Consider the following 20,047-nt stretch of genomic DNA (forward strand, 5'->3'; position numbering starts at 1 on the left):
CTGATTCTCTCTGGCTGAAACTACCCCAGCCAATAAAAAGTGAGTGGGAAAAGGCATCGGCTTTCGAACCAGACATAAATTAGAGAAGTTTCTTCTCCATCTGTGCAACCTTGGAGATAAATGACTGCAAACTCCAAGAAGAGCCTCTGAGCGCAGCTCGTGAATGAGAATACTTGTTATTGGGGATCTCAGAACCCCTGAGAAGCGGGTCAGACGAGAGTGGGGTGTAGTGTCTGGGGCGCACTGCAGGCTGCGCAATCTTGGCTGGATCCTACGCTCAGGGTGGAGGAGCCCAGCAAAGCGACTGCCCAGCGTGCGCCCAGTCCTCCCACCTCTGGTCGCGGCTGCCAGGAGGCCGGCCGCTGGCGGGAAGGGGCCAGGAAACCTCAGAGCCGCACGGAGACAGCAGCTGCCTTGTTCTGCAGCTTTTTTTTTTCCGCCTCTCAGGGGCCAGACATCCCCGCCCCAACCCGTACTCCCACCGCTCGTGCCACTTCTTTCCGCCCTGGCGCTGAAAGTGTTAACCCGGGAGCGTTTCGCACCTCCCCTCCCGTCCTCCCCATCCCCCCCGTCCTCCCCATCCCCCCCCGTCCTAACTCCCCGCCCGACTCCCGCCCAAGGTTCCTAAAAAAGAAAGGTGCAAAGTTTGGTCCAGATAGGGAATGAATGATCAAAGCCAAGCCGATACTTCCTGTTGCCGGGACACTATATATAAAGTGATGAGTGCACGGGCAGCCGAGACGCACCGTAGCGCTCGCCCCGCAGCCGCCGTCTCCGAGCGCCTGAGGTTTCCCGGGGACCACAATGAACAAGTTGCTGTGCTGCGCGCTCGTGGTAAGTTCCTGGCCCGGGACGCCGGCAGCGGTGCTCTGGGAGACCGCGGAGGCTTCTCGCCTCCTGGTCTCCCGACCTGCCCGCCTGTTGATGGGGACAAAGCTCAACTTGCTCCCTTTCCCAGGAGAGATCTGGGGTCAGGTTGGAACAGGAGGCCTCTTTCAAGCTGATTGTGCTTCTCCTAGGGTGTCCCTTTACACTGGAAAGTTCCTGCTGGGTTTATGAAGAAGAGCTCTGGACCATTTTTATTGGAATGATTTTTTATCCATTTTATTTATTGGCTTTCTTCATCTCAGATGGCTCCATACCATCTTTGCTTAACTTGGGCATCCTTATTATTAATTATTATTAGTGGTAATAATAGTATCAAAGTAATTTGGGAGATTATTCTTAATGCTAAGAATAATAATTCTCAAAACTACTGTAATTAGAATAAAGTTTGGATGCAGTGAATATGATATCATTAGGCTTATTTGCCACTTAAGCAAATATTATAGGAAATTTTGAATAATTGGCACCAGAGGAAAGATCATACATACACACATATTTCTTATTGTGCAATTTAACATTTTAATCACATTTTATTATTAAAATGGGACATTTCAATGTAATGTGGAAAATACTGGTGAGATAACGTTAATTAGGTTATAAAATAGATTTAAATAATTGAGGTTCTGCACTCAATAGAGCTAAAAGTTATTTTAAATTTGGAAAAAGAAAGGAAATTTGGGAAAGAAAGGAATGTCTGTAATTTTTAGCTTCTTTTACTTAAATTTACATTTTGACCAATCAAGTTAATAAGATTTCTATGTAGATTATTCTATGACCAATGATTTATTTCCTTTATGTCAGTAAAATGTAGACTGCATTGAGATATGAATCAGACATTCATGAAAGGACAGGAAAATCCATATTTAAGCCACATATGTGTTTTGAAAGTTGTTGCAGAAACTGCTTGAATGTGAATGTCCAACCCACTAAGAGTGCATGGAAGCCTAGGAAGTCCTCCAATTAGATCTTGGGATACACACACATAAATAAGTAAATAAACAGCAAAGTCACTAAAGGAAAGGTAGATTAATAAGAGGTCACACTTAAGCAAGCTAATCTTATGTATAGGTACTATGTATACATATATGTGTATATATATATTTGTATATATGTGGGTATATATTATATATATAACTTCACTAATATGGAGAACTTTTAAAAAAGTGAACCCTTATTTAAAAAGGACACATATAAAGAACTGCACAAATCATAAGAACCTAATTAAGTTTCCCAAAGTGAATACTTGTAAGCCAGCACCCAGCTCAGACACCATCACATTACCAGGACCCCAGAAGTTTCCTGGGCTTCGTCCCTATCACCATGCCAGTCATGGCCAGAGGAATCAACATTCTGACTTATAATGCCATCCATGAGTAAATGAACTTTATGTACTTTTTTGTGTCTGGCTGCTATCACTTAAGGTTCTACTGTGAGATCATCTCCAGTATTGGATATACAAATGCCCATCCATTTTCAGTGCTGTATAATATTCCATTGCATGGCTACACCACAAGCGACTTCATCATTATAGGTTTTGGCTAGTATAAATAATTCTGCTATATTATGGGGACACTTTTATTCTTTCTAGTCTTTTGTATGCTGTCAAAGATTTGATTAATAATAAACATATTATCAGTAACTTTTAAATTTCAGAATTTCCATTAAATAATATGTATACCTAATAATGGGCTTCCCTGGTGGCTCAGATGGTAAAGAATCTGTGTGCAATGCAGGAGACCTGGTTTTGATCCCTGGGTCAGGAAGATCCCCTGGAGAAGGGAATGCCTACCCACTCACTCCAGTATTCTAAGTGTTCCAAAATAATAAGTAGACAAATGTTTTGATATCTGGTCTGTATAAGGATGTAGATATGTATGTAGATAATACTAACTGCAGATGTTACAGCATTATCAGAAAAGAAACCTTTTATTGTGTCTTGAACCTAGTAAATACTTCAAATAGGAATGTGCTCCCTTTCCCTTCTGTAGCTTCTGAGATTGATTTTATTTTATAAATAAGTGATAAAAGATACTTTGCAGTTACATATGAAGAGTCCAGATGCCCTTTCATAAACACCAAGAGGTAGTGCTAAGGACTGGAAGCATTACTGCTATTTAGTCCTTTGTACCAGGCAGGCCACTGGATACTAGACATAGGATGGAAAACATGGGCACCATTTCTGTCCTCATGGACCGCACGGCAAAATGGAGAAAGCAGGTACTGGAATGTCTAAATGAGAATTACAAAAGGGGAAGTATGAGGTGACTTGGGAATATAAAAGATCCTGCCTTCCAAGACATTATAAAGGCAGCTGCTGTGCAGTGGTTATGAGTTTGGTTATTTGGGGTCGAAATTCAAAATTCAAATACCAGTATTTTACTTGATAAAAAATGGTGGGCAATTTATATCTCTCTTGTGTTTTAGTTTTCTATAAAATAGAGACAGTAATATGCACACATGCAAGATAGCCACACATAATATAGAGTTCTTATTCCACTAACACTAGCTTCTAGTCAACATTCTAGACCCAAGTGAACTATGTAAACAAAGTGCTGATGATGCTCAAAGATGGGGGAGAGATGGCCACCAACTGTTACCTTGCAGGAGCAATAGAATGTTTATTATTCTCATTATACACTCCAAATGTTTCATATTTGGAGATAAAATCAAGGCATCCTGAATTTAAGAAGTGGAAGAAGATAAAACTGTGAGGCAAACTAGAATTCTAGATTCTTTTTGTGACAGCAGAGGATATGCTGGTAGGCAACACAGAAAGGGTGTGGTCATGAGGACTAATGCCATAGCCATGGGCTTTCTGAAATGCTCACTCATGTAGTTAGAGACCTGCTCTGCAAGGTGAGGTGGTTACATCACCACGTCATTTCTTTCATGGTTGCTCAAGGAGCCTCCTGATGCTTTGGGAACATCCTAGTCGAGTCTTAGATTTTCCCTGGTGGATGAAACTTCCCATCAAGGAGCTCCAGAACTAGCCACTGGCCTTCTCAAAGCTAAGGTCTAAATTAATGTTAAGATACTAGGACTTGGGGTGGCGGGTGGGGTGAAGCATTTGGAGGTAGTGAATTTTTTTTTTCAGGACAACTGCCTCCAAATGTTTATTTTGGTTTCCTTGCCCTCCCCCAGTGGTTGAGTGTATCTGTCTAGCCTTTTTGTTTGTTTGTTTAAGAGAATGATAACTCTAAAGTTTCTAGGAGAATCTAACATACACTCCACAGCTGTCCTGTACTTCTGTCTCCAGCAACCTCTCTGGCCTCTATCACCCATGAACTCTCAGCACAATTCCTAATTTCTATCTGGCCTTTAATTGTACTTCTTATTCCCAATTTCAATCTGGCTTTTAATTTTATTTCTTAGGTTAAAACCACAGTTGTCAGATACCATTGGTCAGGGAAGAAGGCATTCTGTAACAGATGTTTTATCTACATAGTTTAGAAGGAGAGGTATTGCAGAGTCTCTCAAAGGGGCACTAAACACACTCAAATATTCTTGTCCTCCTGTCCACTCACTTTCCAGCTGGGTCTTGCTCTAAGCAACCCTCCGCCTCCCTGCCTGCCTGTTCCCTTTCCATGAAGGCTTTCTGTGAGAAGCATTACCTTCAGTGTCTCATTGACCAGAAGTACTTCATTCAACCTGAGTCTTTTCTTTGCAGCCCAAGAAAAAAAGCATGGTGAAGTATATTGCAGAGAAAGAGTACTTTTATTAAAAAAAAAATTATGTTTACATTCTTCAAAGTCTTGCCTAATGATGCCTGGTTACCCCTAATGTTGTTACGATGGAGCGGAGATGCCAACATTATCGGCGTACCTGTGTATCTTACCTTGCGGAGCAGAAGTTCTCCATCAGATCAGACTTCTTCCATGTGCTTATTAAATAAATCCTTTGTAACAACTCCCTCGGAGAAAGCAATGGCACCCCACTCCAGTACTCTTGCATGGAAAATCCCATGGATGGAAGAGCCTGGTAGGCTGCAGTCCATGGGGCCGCAAAGAGTCAGACACGACTGAGCAACTTCACTTTCACTTTTCACGTTCATGCACTGGAGAAGGAAATGGCAACCCACTCCAGCGTTCTTGCCTGGAGAATCCCAGGGACGGCGGAGCTTGGTGGGCTGCCGTCTATGGGGTCGCACAGGGTCAGACACAACTGAAATGACTTAGCAGCAGCAGCAGCTGCAACGACTCCCTGGCTCTCCTGAAATGAAATTGAGAGTGCTTATATTTTTACTTACATACAGAATTTTCTCAAATAAATATACTGGCATAACTATACTATGAAGGAGAATTAAAAAGAAAATGATTTATAATGAAATAAGCTTCACTAGAAGATTTAATGAAGTAATGATACATTAGCATTTTTATGTAGAACTGTCATGAACAGGCCATGAGAAATAGACAAGAACACATGGGGTTCAAAACCATGATTGATGTTGGCTTTGGGCTGTGATTTTTTGAAGTGGTAAACAAATCTCACTAAAGTTTTAAACAAAATACAACCCTCTTTCAGGCTTCCCAGATAGCGCTAGTGGTAAACAACCCGCCTGCCAATGCAGGAGACTAAGAGATGCAAGTTCGATCCCTGGGTTGGGAAGATCCCCTGGAGGAGGGCATGGCAACCCACCTGGAGAATCCCCATGGATAGAGGAGCCTGGCAAAGTACAGTCCATAGGGTGGCAAAGAGTCATACATGACTGAAGCGACTTAGCATGCATGCATGCACAACCCGCTATCAAATTTTATGTTGTTAAATTCCTTGAAAATCAATAGGCATAAAAATCTTACAACACACACATAGGTCTACATATGTGTGTGTGTATATATACATATATATATATATATGTATGTATGTGTGTGTGCACGCTCAGTCGCTCAGTTGTGTGCGACCCCTTGGACTTTAGCCCACCAGGCTCCTCTGTCCATGGAATTTTCCAGGCAAGAGTACTGGAATGGGTTGCCATTTCATACTTCAGAGGATCTTCTTGACCCAGGGATCAAATCCACTCTTCTTGCTTCTCCTGCATGGACAGGTGGACTCTTTACCACTGTGCCACCTGGGAAGCCCATATGTGTGCATACACACACACACATATACACATGTGTGTTTATATTATATACACACATGTGTATATATACATGTGTTTGTGTGTGTGTATATATATATATATATATATATATATATATATATATATATATATATATATATGGAGTTTGAATCCAGGCTCATATAATGATAAATATATTTTTTTAAGCTTAGATCACTTATACCATCATCAGTAGGACATTTGAAAGTGTGTGTGGGATTTCCCTGGTGGTCTGGTGGTGAAGACTCTGTGCTTCCAACACAGGGGTTGAAAATTCAGTCCCTGATTGGGGAACTAAGATCCCATATGCCAAATGGCACGGCCAAGAAAAAGAAAGTGTGTGGAACATGGGATTATTCTTGGTCAGTGGGGCATCTAGCAGCACACAGAAACTGTGACAAGAGAAAATCCCACACAAATTTCCAGAACTTCTAGGGGATGGCACGACCCCTGTGGTAAACACAATATGAACTCTTTGCAAACAGAGATTTTTTTCCAATTCATATTTATAGCCTCCAGGTCTCCACAGTGCCTGACACTAAATGTGTGTTTGCTGAGTCAAAGGAGCTACGATGAGATTTGCTGGGGTGTTTGTATAATGTACCAGCAGTTTCCATGGATATTCCAACAAAATGTAGCTTACTGTCAGAGATTTCACATTCTCATGTCAGCTTTGATCTCTTTCAAAATATAAATATAACGCCCTACCCACCTGACCAGTATTTTTCCTACTTATTTTTGTCCATTTCTACTGTGAAGGTACAATACCTTCACGGAGGTCCATTCTTAAGAGAGCAACAACAATGAACCAGAATAATATACCGACCCTTGCAGGTGCTACCTAACCTTAGCTGAATCCCCTTTCTGACCTTCCCATCAATGTTCATTTTTTGGCTTGATAAATGTGATACATTCTTAAAATATCCCAATGGAGATGTCAAATAGGCATTTGGATTCAAAAAGTTCAGAGAAGCCTGGACTGGAGATCAGAAAATCTGGGTCATGAGCAGAGAATGGGTTTTGAAAGCCATAGGAAGGGAGGATTTCACAGGGCAAGAGAGGAGGGCAGGAGACAGCCCCAGAGTGCATTTCTGATACTGATAGGTTAAAAAAAAAAATGCACATATGAACAGTACTAGCAGCCATGTTTAGAAAAGAAAACAAAAATCAAAATAAAACTTCGCAACCCACATGAGCAGGAACTAGTCAATCGGAAATCCTAGCAACATCTGTAAACTATCCATGCAAGAAGAAGGAGTGAGGTATAGCCAACTTGAAATACACATGGTATTTTTATGTGACATGTAATTAGTTTTAGGAACTCACTACCACAGAATATTTATTTTGGGGTAACTAGCATAGAAAGTCTAAAAAAAGAATTCTTTTAGACAGTTGTAAGGGATAAGAATAGTGTTACAACACATTAGGTAAGAAGCTGTGGGGTACCCACTCCCTCTCACATTTACCTGGCCTTGCTAAATGAATGTTCCAAAGGCCAGAACAGTCTACAGACACACTAAAATGGTTTCTTTCAACTACAAGGTGACATAACTTCCCAGGTGCTTGGGTAGTTTTTTTCAACCCCAGTTTCTCAGAAGCACCTGAATCAGCCAGACCATAAATGGATAGAGGACGCAGGAGGAAATGCAATGTCATTTCTGGAGCCCTTCTAAAAAAGTAATGTGCTCCCAAAAGTTCTGATTTATTACTTTCCTATTGAGATTTTTTTAAAAATCCACCTCTTTTTATCATAGTTTTAATATGGTGAAAACCATTAATTTCCTCAAATCATCTTCTATAAAATTAAAAAGATTAGCCTTAGGATTCTTCACCTCCATTTAGTCTGTACCTTGGAAGCATTTTCTATAACAGCCTCTTAAATAATCAACTATAAAACAGAAAAATCAGTGTCAAGATGAATATAGATTTAAAAGACAGTAATTCATCTAAGCTTTGTGACTGCCTTTGGTAAATTCAATCTTCTTCTCTGGTCTTTGATCCCTAAACCTCTATTGCCATGTAATATTACTTTCTTGTTAAAAAATGTATTTTATTCTTAGAAAATATGGATATCAAGGTCCTATTCTTAAATTCCCTCTGGCATCCATACCACCATCATCACCACCAACAAAAGTAATTTAGGAAGTCATCTGTGAGGTGTAATGATAGTAAGACCTCCACAACAGCAGTCAAGAAGCAAGAGATCTTATTCCTCAGTTTTGCCTTAGACTCTGAGGTCCAGCCTGTGACTTCATTTCTCTGGGTCTTACTTTGCTCACCTTTAAAATAGGTGTGTTGTACCAGATGATATCTGGAAGGGCTGCTACAATTTTACGCTTTTGGCTCATCCCCCTGGGCCTCTTCATAGTGTCCCATGCCAGAGCAAACCCGGCCCGAAACATTGCCTGGCCTCTACCAGTAGGCTGCAGGCACTGAAGCGGGTTGCACAGTAGAGAAAAAAAAAAAATTTACACTTTTGTCATTAAAAATAAATTAAAATGTTTTATTACATATTGATACTATTTAATATGCCAGACATACAAAAAGCAAATGGACTTAGTTATCTATGAAAAAAAGCATACTAAAGAAAATTTTTAAAAATCTACTTTGTTGCAATTGTCAAAGTTCCTCAACTGGTTTCATTGATAAGAAATTCTGTTTAAGTCAAGGAAATCAAAAGAGGAAGCAGCTTTTTGAAATGTCACCTACTTTTAAGAAGACTTCTGTGTTTTAGGTTCAGATTATTCTTTTAAGCTAAAAACTATTTTTTTAAAAAATGGAAACCAGACCTTTTTGTCTTTAGCTAGCACAGAAGCCGTTAATGTGCATGTTTTCATATCCTACTTAGAAGCCCTATTCCCTCAGGACTTACTAAAGAGATGTAATTATGGTCACTAGCAATCTCTTTAGCCTCTTTGAGCAGTTTTCTTTGAATTTGTATTCACAAGGAAGCATTTCACCTTCAGGTGAAATAAGCGTGTTAATGGGTAGGTTGACATGACCATTAATACTGTGGTGGAATACTACTATATTGGGCTTCCCTGATGGCTAGATGGTAAAGAATCTGCCTGGAATGGGGGAGTCCTGAGTTCGATTCCTGGGTCAGGAAGATGCCCTGGAGAATGAATACTACATGGGCTGAGAGACAGAATCCTATATTCCCACACTGTATTTCCTGTCTCTTCATATCCAGTAAGTGAAAGTGAAGTCGCTCAGTCGTGTCCAACTCTCTGCGACCCCATGGACTGTAGCCTATCAGGCTCCTCCGTCCGTGGGATTTTCCAGGCAAGAGTGCTGGAGTGGATTGCCATTTCCTTCTCCAGGGAATCTTCCTGACCCAGGAATCGAACCCGGGTCTCCCACATTGCAGAAAGATGCTTTACCGTGGGAGCCATCAGGGAGGTCCAACTAATATCCAGTAAAAGGGGAAAAAATCAATGAGATTGTGCTAAAATAATGGGTCAGCTAGAAAGTATGAGTGATGTTTACTGAACAATGATGTAGCTATTCCTGCTGTTTGTAAGCCTTCTCTGTGGTCCTGCCTTCCAGAAACATGGTAAGATTGTACCTTCCAGCTTTCTCTGGTGAGGAAGGAGGTGGATGTGATCACTCTGGCAGATTTGTGAGTCTAAATAATACAAGTCACTTCTACATTAGAGCACCTCATTGCCTGTATATGACTCCCAACATTTTCTTTCCCAGCAAACCAACCTTGTTCCAGATATTAATTTTTATAAGATCCTAGGTCCTGGACAGAGGACAATGCTAATAAGCCTTCATTTTCACAAAAACCTTCTGATGCAGAGACTGGAATCTGTTTTACAGGCAAGGAAACCAAGGTTTAGAGAAGTGAATTAATTTTCCCTAAGGTGACCTAGCTGAGGATTTTTTTTTTTTTTCTGTCTAATAGGAGCTGAAATCTAGCAGTAGAGTCCAGTGAAAAATACCCAAAAAGCAGAAGAAAGCCTCTGAATTCCTTCAACCAGAGTTCTTTTCTCTGCTGGAGATACAAACGTCCTGGGATGGGACTCAGAGTCATATCCTTGGGCAAAGTGATCCCAATGGATTTTTTAAATGCTTTTTTCACCTCCTCCTTCAGCTAGAGGAGGCCACTGTGTTTTTTTTTCTTTTCTGATGAAATTAAATATCCCAGCTTCCTTACTGGACTTGAGTTCTAAGTCCAGACCCTTTAGGATAGAGAACATGAGGCAAACACTTTATATTTAGCTCCTTATTAGAAAGAGCAATCCTAGGGAAGCAGGGGTTAGCAAAAGAGTAAGCAAAAAAGGAAGACAAATTTAAAGGGGTGCATGACTGACTGAGAAGCTGCTATTTTGTATAAAGTGTAACTGACTGCTCAGTCCCACAGGACCATCTTCTAGAGAAGTTGTGTGAACTACTGCATTTCAGCACAGAAGAGCGAGGAATTTATTCACCGGGATAAATGATGTAAATGTTAGATAGATAGATGAATAGATATAGGATGAGGCATGGATGGCTGTATGGACAGATGGACAAAATATAAACCTTCCAGAGTTTTACTTGGTGTCATAGGTGATCACTTAAATGCCTGTCTCCTTGCTAACACTGCAGGTCCCTAGCGAGAAGAGTCAATAGTTAAAGGCTTAGGTTCAGACAGGATTAGATTTGAATCCTATCTTGAATGTATACTAGCTCTGTGACTTTTGAGCAATCACTCAACTTCTCTGAGGCTCAGTTTCTTCATCTACAAAATGGGGATAATACTATCACCTCAGAGATGATTGGAGTGGTGGATGACAAGTGAAGTATACAGCTTACTATGTAATGATATTATAATATACTATGCTATTATTATTCACCATAGCATCTAGTACTTCCAAGAGGATGTTTCACATTGTTGTAGGCATATGATAAACATCTACATGTTTAAGTCACATCCTGTTTTATTCTATTTCCATTTCTAATTTCTATTTCATTTCCTAACCACCATGGCTGTTCTTTTCTAAATTTCTCTCTCCAGATGCCCTTAACCATACATTGACAGGGCTTCAATCTAAATCATCACCAACCAGATTAATTCATAAGATGATGTGAACAAGGTATTATCTTCAAGGAAATGTAGAAATAAAATGGGAAGTAATAATTGATGTTCAAAAATATCAACGTACTAAAATGTATTGCCAATTCTAAGTCCAAAGTGCCAGGGACTCTGTAGCTGGAAAATTCTGAACTTGGGATGTCGCCCTTGTGCTTGTCTGGTGGGCTTGAATGGATATAATTATAAGGAAAATTGTGGCCAGCTCTGTTGTTGAGTTGAAATTTTCAAAATGGATGTTATATCCCAAATCTGGTGATTATGGCCCAGCAGGTAAAAATTCGCCTGCAGTGCAGGAGACATGAAGTCGATCTCTGGGTCAGGAAGATCCTGTGGAGAATTAAATGGCAACCCACTCCAGTATTCTTGCCTGAAAAATCCCATGGACAGAGGAGCCTATGGGCTACAGTCCAGGAGATTGCAAAGAGCTGGACACAATTGAGTGAACGACTAAACAAATAAGCAAAGAGACGAAATATTAAGATCTGAGATTCAAAATGCGGGAGATGTCCACACATTTTCCTTGGAAAGTTTGACGTGTTTACTTGCATCACAAGTTCTTAGAGATTTTTTTCATTTATTTGTTAATCTAGCAAATGTTAATTATCTGTAAAACTCTGAAGCAGCAAAAGCATCAGAAGCAAATCTTTTCTGACAATTCTGGTAGATTCCAGACATAAACAAGGTACTGCTAATTAATCCTAAAAGCCTCCAAACAAACAACTAAAGGGAAAGTTCTTGAAAGGAACAACAACAAAACGCATTTAAAGTTAAGTTGTACCTAGAGACAATTCTTCAGCCTCAAGGGAAGCAAAGAGTGTAAAATCTGGCCCAGCGATTCATCTAATAAATCATAATTGTTCCTGTTTCCTTCCTCTTGTTTATGTAGCAAAAGCTGTTGGCATCACAGAAGTTCCTAATAGATGAATAGATTTAATGCATTTGCTCTGCATCCTTACCTAGAGACCTCATCCTGGCTGTTCTGGAAATGATTAAGCAGTGGCAGACCCTAAGGCAGAGGAATGGCAGCAGCAGATAAACCTCTCAAATGAGCCACCTGCCTTTCCCACATTTACCTTCAAAACAGAAGCTAAATACAAGCAGAACGATCCACGCAAAATGCCAAGCAAAATGAAAGATGCTTAGAAAAAAAAAACAAAAAACTTCCTTTAGGCAAATTTTGTCATCACTATCATTTTACAGATGAGAAAGTTCCAGATTTTGTGCTTGTCCTTGAAAATGCTTCCTTTACCTGGAGGCTCTGTATCTGTCTATAGAATCACCAGCAATCCTAATTATACATAGTCGGTATTCAATATCTACTGGATTGAATAAAATATATATTGAATACTTGCTGTGTATAAGACACCATGAAAAAAGCAGTGAAAGTGTCAGTCACTCAATCATGTCCAACTCTTTGTGACTCCATGGACTGTAGCCCGCCAGTCTCCTCTGTCCATGGGATTCTCCGGACAAGAATACTGGAGTGGGTAGCCATTCCCTTCTCCCGGGTACTTTCTGATCCAGGGACTGAATCCAGGTCTGCTGCATTACAGACTGATTCTTTACCCTCTGAGCCGCCAGGGAAGCCCTAAGACACTGTGCATGCTGCTTGCTAAGTCGCTTCAGTCGCGTCTGGCTCTTTGCAACTGTAACCCGCAGGCTCCTCTGTCCATGGGGTTCTCTAGGCAAGAATAATGAAGTGGTTGCCATGCCCTCCTCCAGGGAATCTTCCCAACCCAGGGGTTGAACCCACATCTCTTACAACGCCTGCATTGGCAGGTGGGTTCTTTACACTGGTGCCACCTGGGAAGCCTGTAAGATACCATGCTAAACATTTAAGGTATATGGAAACAAATCCTTTTCTATCTTTGCCCTTTAAGCAAATCTGTGGAACTGCCTTTCGACCAAATCAATGATACAATTTGGGAAGATACTTGAACTGATTTTAAAAACGAGTCAGAGATGCTTTTTCTGGAGACAACTTAAGAATAGGATAAATAACTGACTGTGGCACATTTTAGGTTTGTGACTTCCTACTGAACAAGAGACTTCAAAATGTCTCCAAAAATGAATCTGATTCAAAATGTTCCCTATTTCCCACCTCCTGTGTAATTAGCATATGTAGTCATGACTCATTCTTGTCTGGAATCTTATTCTTTACCAAGTTTATTTGTATCCCTTTACTCAACTGAAAACAATTGTATAGGAATAGACGAAATAAGAATTATCTCTTTTTAGAGCTAAGATAATGGCCAAGGGTTATTAAGCTGGTGGTTGAACTGAATTTGGAACTCTAATATACAGGTTCCCAGCAAAGAGATCTGGTTAGTTCATATCAATCTAATGGATCTAAACGCTGTACATTTTTCATACCTTATTATTCATCATCCATTTAGCATTTTTCTTGAAACTTTCCATAATATCCCTACAGTTTTTTTCCTTCTTTTTTTCATCTTATCTTGCAAATGTTTGTAAAGTCCCAAGGTTATATTTTAATATTTTTTTGTTTATGTATAAAATCTTGGGTAATGCCATCCTACTTTTCTGTTTCTGGAACCATTTATGTGCTCATAACCTTGTGCTAAGTCACTTCAGTCATGTCCAACTCTTTGCAATCCTATGGATTGTAGCCCACCACGCTCCTCTGCCCATGGGATTCTCTAGGCAAGAATACTGGAGAGGGTTGTCATGCCCTCCTCCAGGGGATCTTCCTGACCCAGGGATTGAACTTTCATCCCTTTAAACCTGTGTCTTTAGCTGCATTTCTATCCTGAATACCTGATACATATATTTAATTAAGTGTCTACTCGACATCACCACTTGAGTCTCATTGTTGGAAGACCCAGAACCAAATTCATTGTCTTCCTCCATAACTGCTTCTCTCTCCTGCTGTCAGTAATTAACAGCAACACCACATACCTAATAGTCATAATTCACGGGCATGTCCTCCTTTACTCTTTCTAGTACCTCCCTCCATGGGCAATCAGCTAACATATAATATTTATCTTTTCTCTCCTCCTTACTGCTACCTAATTTCAGCTTCTCATTTCTGACCTGTTTCTCTATTGAGTCTTTTCTTGATCCTTTTTTTCCTCTGTTTTCCCTCTCATTGTTTTGCAGTGATTTGTGACTTTTTACACCAACAGAGGCTTTTGGATGAATTCTCCTAGGAAACAAACATTAACTTACTCAGCTCTATTGCTTAGCAATATTTCCTGAGCATAGTAATTGTTTCAATAAGTGTTTGCTGAATGAATGAATAAATAAATAATTTAAGGATTGGAGGAAATAGGGAAGAGGCCACTATACCATGTGTATGCTTAATAGTTCAGTCGTGTCCGACTCTGCTATCCCATGGACTGCAACCCTCCAGGCTTTTCTGTTCATGGGATTCTCCAGGCAAGAATACTAGAGTGGGTTGCCATGCCCTCCTTCAGGGGATCTTCCCAGCCCAGGGATCGAACCCAGATCTCCCGCATCGCAGGTGAATTCTTTATTGTCTGAGCCTCCAGGGAAGCCCCATTATACCATAAGACTATAGAAAGTTAAATAAACTAAACTTCATAGCAAAAGAGTTTTGTTTTTTTTTTTTAATAAGCTTTGTAGTTTATACAACAAGAGATCTTTAGGAAACTCACTGTGGTATATATCCTGAATGTTTCTTTTCTTGGCTAAGATGAACTGTAAAATATCATGGTTTCCAAATTGACCAGAAGTTTAGCTAACTCTGGTAGTCCTCAAATAGTTCTTTGTGGCAAAGATCATGACGAGGGATCACAAAAGGAACTCCCAAACCAAGTAGTTATTTCAAGCTTTGTGTGGGCTCCTTTTAATGAATTTTCCATAAATGGAAACCCACTGGGTCACTCGTGGTTCTTCATACCAGAGAGCAAGCGCAATAGCAGGGGATTGACTACATTGCATCATGCAAAAATAAACTTGATGGAGGAAGTATATTCCTATATCCTTTAAGAAGAAGCAGATACCGGTAGTCAGCTATACTGAAATCACGTGTCATCTAAGAAATTTCCATATCAGTTACTTTGAACAGGTGCTAGTCTTAGCACAAAGAAAGAAATATCATCCATTCATCTGGACTTCAGGAAGGCATTGGGTGATCTCACTTCTGTGATCTCCTAACATTATGCTCTTGAGTCTGAATGAAAAACTAGCATGTTAGGGCTATGCAATGTTTTGGATTTGGTCAAAATATACTATTCTATGGCACATGCTCTGGGTTTTAATTCTGCTTCCACTAATTACTGTGACCTGGGATGGTTCCTCATTTACTTTTGTACGTTTGTAGCTGGTGGACAGATATAGAATGGGAAGAGGAAGAAAGAAAAAATGGAGAGAAAATTCCATTTTAATGTTTCTTTATCATTATCACATGTAAAATAGACAGCCAGTGGAAATTTTCTGTGTGACACAGGGAGCTCAATCCAGTGCTCTGTGACAACATAGAGGGGTGGGATGGGGAGGGCGATGGGAGGGAGGTTCAGGAGGGAGGGGTCATATGTATATCTGTGGCTGATTCATGTTGATGAACAGCAGAAAAAAACACAATATTGTAAATCAATTATCCTCTAATTTAAAAAAAAAGTTAAGCATGAAAAAGCTGCTTCTTTTACAGGAAACTATAATATAGGACACTCTTATATAGGACACTTCGGCTTCTGCAGAGACCCCTTGCATGAGTCCTAGCTTTTGCAGATATTTATCAGTGTTTATGCACTTCACACAGAAATTACTTTTGTACTTTTCTTAGACTTTAAATGTTATCAGCTGGCAAAGGACCCAGAGCCAGTGTTAAGATGGACTGTCCTCATTTTCATTGCTTTTCTAGAAAATGCAGAAGAAAGTGAGAGAGGGGATTGAGATGAAGAGGTTTATTAATTTTGCCAATCCTCTGTCAAGAATTGGTTCCAGAAATTCCATGCGGGGATTGAGGCTAACCAGAGATGGAGAGCTAAGCATCCAATTTTGGCCACACAGAGTTCTGTCTCTTTACCAAAGTGGAAAATTTTCAAATAAATCACAGAGGCCCCATAGAATTTGCTGAAAACAAGTCTGCAGTTCCTTAAGGCTTTCCGATTTTTAAAAATATATATGATAATTCCATGTGGTAGCCTAGGGGAAATGATCTTCACTATTATAATTGCTCTCTAATTCTTAAGTCAACCTAATTTATTATTTTTTTTTCTCTGTGGATTCCTTTCCTCTCAGCTTCCCTGTATTTTGAAGAAATGGCAACTAATTTCTTAAGCATGGTTTCAGAAAACCAACAGTGTCATGTCCAATTGCCTAGAAAAATACAAATTGCATCAGTATTCTTGGTCAGATCTTGTATTTGTGTGGCTGCTTCTAGTGAGGAACACATGCACCATCTGTGGGGTTTTCCTATTTCATCCTCATCACTTCTTGGTAAGAGAGAAAAGAGTCAGCTAATGGATAAATGAGCTGTGTTGTCATGGGAAGGGCAGGATGATGGGAAATCAGGCAGGGTTAAGTTTCAGGACTGCCAGCCCTACCAGGATGGGGCTCACTCAGCCGCAGTAAGCAAGACAAATATGTCCCTCTGGACCTCTGAGGTGGCCCTCTTGAGAAAACAGAACCCTCAAAAGTGGCTTTTCAGGAAATCGAAAGTGAACATCAAGACAGAGAAAAAAATAAAAACATTTCTCATTGCTTTCATGCGTCTTTGCAAGTTGCATCAGGAATACTTCATTCCCTAGTGTTGAAGACATTAGAAATATTTGAGCTAAACCCACACAAAGGGCCTTTAAAAAATATAGTACAATATTATTAGAATGACCAAGTAGCAACAAAGTTAGTTCATCTTGCTTCATTTCCTTCAAAAGATTGATCGTTGTCTTCTCGCTAGACTGTGAGCAGTCTGAAGAGCATCATTGTTTTGTGGGTCACCATATACTAAGACCTTCTACAATACCTGGTACACAGTGGGTGGTCAAGAGACATATGTTGAATGAATAGATTTCTGAAAGATACAGACCAAACCAGAGCTTTCACTCATTACTGGTCCATTTCTTTCTCCTACTGTTGACCCACTTTATCTGAGCCAATAAAAAGCCCCAGGGGAATTCAAGAACATCCTTTCCCCAAAACCGTTGGGTCATGAAAGTGTCTTGAAAATATCACGGCAGCCCCAATTTTCCACTGTAGTCTATCTTTTGTAGGTTAGGGGTCCTTTACATTATAGCACTCTGAAAACTGCTCTCAGTTAAAAGGTCTGTGGCCGTAGGTAAGATATTTTATTCTTCAATTCTGGTTTATCAGCTCATATTAGGTCCAAACAGCCTTGTTGCTAGTCGTATCCCAATAAGAAATGAGGGCATGAGTTTATGCATGCTCAGTTGTGTCCCACTCTTTACAACCCCATGGACTGTAGCCCACCAGGCTCCTCTGTCCATGGAATTTTCCAGGCAAGAACAGTCGAATGGGTTGCCATTTCCTTCTCCAGGGGATCTTTCCAACCCAGGGATCGAACCCACGTCTTAGGCATCTCCTGTATTGGCAGGTGGATTCTATTGCTTATTAAAATGCCCAAATGCTTATAAAAAAGGCCTTTCTTTACCTCTGTCATTCCTCATTCAAAAAGGAGTGCTATTTTCCTACTTGGCACACTTTCCCCCAGGTCAAAGGGTTTCTGTGAGATTTGCTGAGTTCTGCAAAGAAGAGAGTTTAGAAAAAATTATTGTGTTTGGCCTGTCGTTTCCCAAAAGCCTGAAAATAGTCAGTGTTGATCCCTGTACCAAAAACAAACAATAAAAGCCAAACAAACAACCCCTACACAGAAACAACACTTTTTCTTTTAATTAGTGTGAAGAACTACTTCAGTGTTCCCTTGAAGACCTTTAGAGATCTCGAATACAAGACAGAATACTCATTTGGAGCCACCTTCCAAGCAGGATTCTGGCCCACAAAACTGTCTCTCTACTATGCACACACCTCTTCGGCCATAATGGATAGAAACTTTTGAAACTCTGCCTGCTCCCTCAAGTTTTCCCCAATTAACCTTAAGAGAGGTGATCATTTCATTTTCTAGACGTCACTCACCTATAAGATTCAAGACTGCACTGATATTCTGGAGGAAAAATCAGCCTTACAATTTTAATACTTATCCAGCAGATTACCAGCTGCACAAAGATTACATCTTCTCATCAGCATATTTCTGGTAAGCATGCAGTACATATCTGCTGCATGAGTGAATGAATGACCAGAGTGAGTACAATCACCAACTGTTTACATACATGTGAAATCATTACATCTTAGAACAGGAAAACTAAAAGAAAAATATCTGGTCTTAAATATACTACTGTGACCACTACCCGATATAAAGATTGTAATTTCTCCACCTTCCCCTCCATATTTCCAATCTTTTACTTGCTCACTTTTTTACAACAGCATCTTCTAACACATAATTTATGTAGAATTTGTTATTAAAATAAAGTCCATAAGACAGAGTTTGTTAACTATTTTATTCACTGCTATATCCCAAATACCCAGAACAGAGCCTGGTACATAACTATCAACAAGTGAATAAGTGAAATAATATTTATTGTGTATGGGTTCTACAGATGGGAATCATTGCAGGACATTTTAAAATCCTCAGTCCCAACTTCACATCTGTAGAATCAGAATTTTTAGGAATATAAATTCCAGGAATCTACATTTTTATCAAGGAGTCTAGGGATCCTGGTATAGCTATCCTGAGAATCTAGTTCACCTAACTCACTAGTTCACCCAACTCACTAATCTAATGATTATCCTAAAACCCAGGGAGATAAAGTATTACTCAAGGCACACAGGCTATTTAGCTGTGCATCTAAGTGTAATAATTTCTACTCTGATGAGCTTTCCACTGCAGCTATCTATGAGCTATGTTTTCCTAATATACTTTGCTGGTACTGCCATCATGGTCTTGGAGATTAATCTACTTAGAGGCAAGATTTATGGCTTCTGAACATGTTTTCTGTGGCCCTAGATCCGTAGGCAGGAAGAGCACGAGGTTCCAGGTAGTCAAGGACTGAGGTTAATGATGCTTTTGCACAGAACCACCCCATTTCCATGCGAACATACCACTATTTCCCTTTCTTCTTCTAGTTCCTAGACATCTCCATTAAATGGACTACCCAGGAAACCTTTCCTCCAAAGTACCTTCATTATGACCCCGAGAGCTCTCGTCAGCTGATGTGTGACAAATGTCCTCCTGGCACCTTCCTGAAGCAGCCCTGCACGGCAAGGCGGAAGACCATGTGTGCCCCTTGTCCCGACCACCACTACACGGACACCTGGCACACGAGTGACGAGTGTCTGTACTGCAGCCCAGTGTGCAAGGAACTGCAGTACGTCAAGCAGGAGTGCAGTCGCACCCATAACCGCGTGTGTGAATGTGAGGAGGGGCGCTATCTGGAGCTGGAGTTCTGCTTGAAGCACAGGAGCTGTCCCCCTGGGTTTGGAGTGCTACACCCGGGTATGTACCAGCCAAGTTCATTAACATCGCACAGAGTCAGGTAGTGGGGGAAGTTTAAGGGAACAAGTTGGTCCTGATGACATTACAGGATAGCAAATTACAAAGGTAATGGAATCTGTTAGGTATGTACTATGTGTCTGGGTGGCTGCCAAAGAACCATTCCTCAGAGGAGCACTTTGCCACGATGGGCCAATTTAGTGACAAATCTCAAATGCAGCAAATCACTCTCTAATGAGATGCATGATGGATTGCTCTTTCTTAAAGGGACACACTCTTCATTGCACCATTCATAGCTGATCTATATGTCTGTGTTTCACTTTGGCATGGACAACCTCAGAGTGCAGTGCTTTTGGACAAACATCAGAAATGTTAATTGTTATCAAGAGAGTAATTATGCTGATATTAATGAGGCTCTGGCGTGCAAACAGTGAGTAGTTATAATTAATTATATAAAAAGTGAGAATGGCTAGGGGAAGTGCAGCTCATTATTGAA

General features: G+C 40.3%; 1 protein-coding gene and 1 non-coding gene across 3 annotated transcripts in view; both read left to right on the top strand.

The window, feature by feature from the left end:
• The first annotated feature begins 752 nt into the window (after nucleotides 1–752).
• TNFRSF11B (TNF receptor superfamily member 11b) overlaps nucleotides 753–20,047 on the top strand; it is a 28,871-nt gene continuing 9,576 nt past the window's right edge. Inside the window, exons 1-2 of one of the 2 annotated variants that reach the window (XM_052651911.1) lie at nucleotides 753–834; nucleotides 19,185–19,554. In XM_052651911.1, coding sequence (XP_052507871.1) covers nucleotides 805–834; nucleotides 19,185–19,554 — 400 coding nt within the window. In that variant the 5' untranslated portion in view covers nucleotides 753–804. Of the gene's footprint in view, nucleotides 835–18,167; nucleotides 18,256–19,184; nucleotides 19,555–20,047 lie in introns of those variants that run through there. The other variant, XM_052651912.1, reaches the window with a different exon arrangement.
• LOC128059713 (small nucleolar RNA SNORA42/SNORA80 family) lies at nucleotides 8,294–8,432 on the top strand. Its single transcript, XR_008200636.1, has one exon. It is a non-coding gene; the product is annotated as a small nucleolar RNA SNORA42/SNORA80 family (small nucleolar RNA).

Source organism: Budorcas taxicolor, chromosome 14 (assembly GCF_023091745.1).
Source record: "Budorcas taxicolor isolate Tak-1 chromosome 14, Takin1.1, whole genome shotgun sequence".
In the NCBI taxonomy this organism is placed as follows: domain Eukaryota; kingdom Metazoa; phylum Chordata; class Mammalia; order Artiodactyla; family Bovidae; genus Budorcas; species Budorcas taxicolor.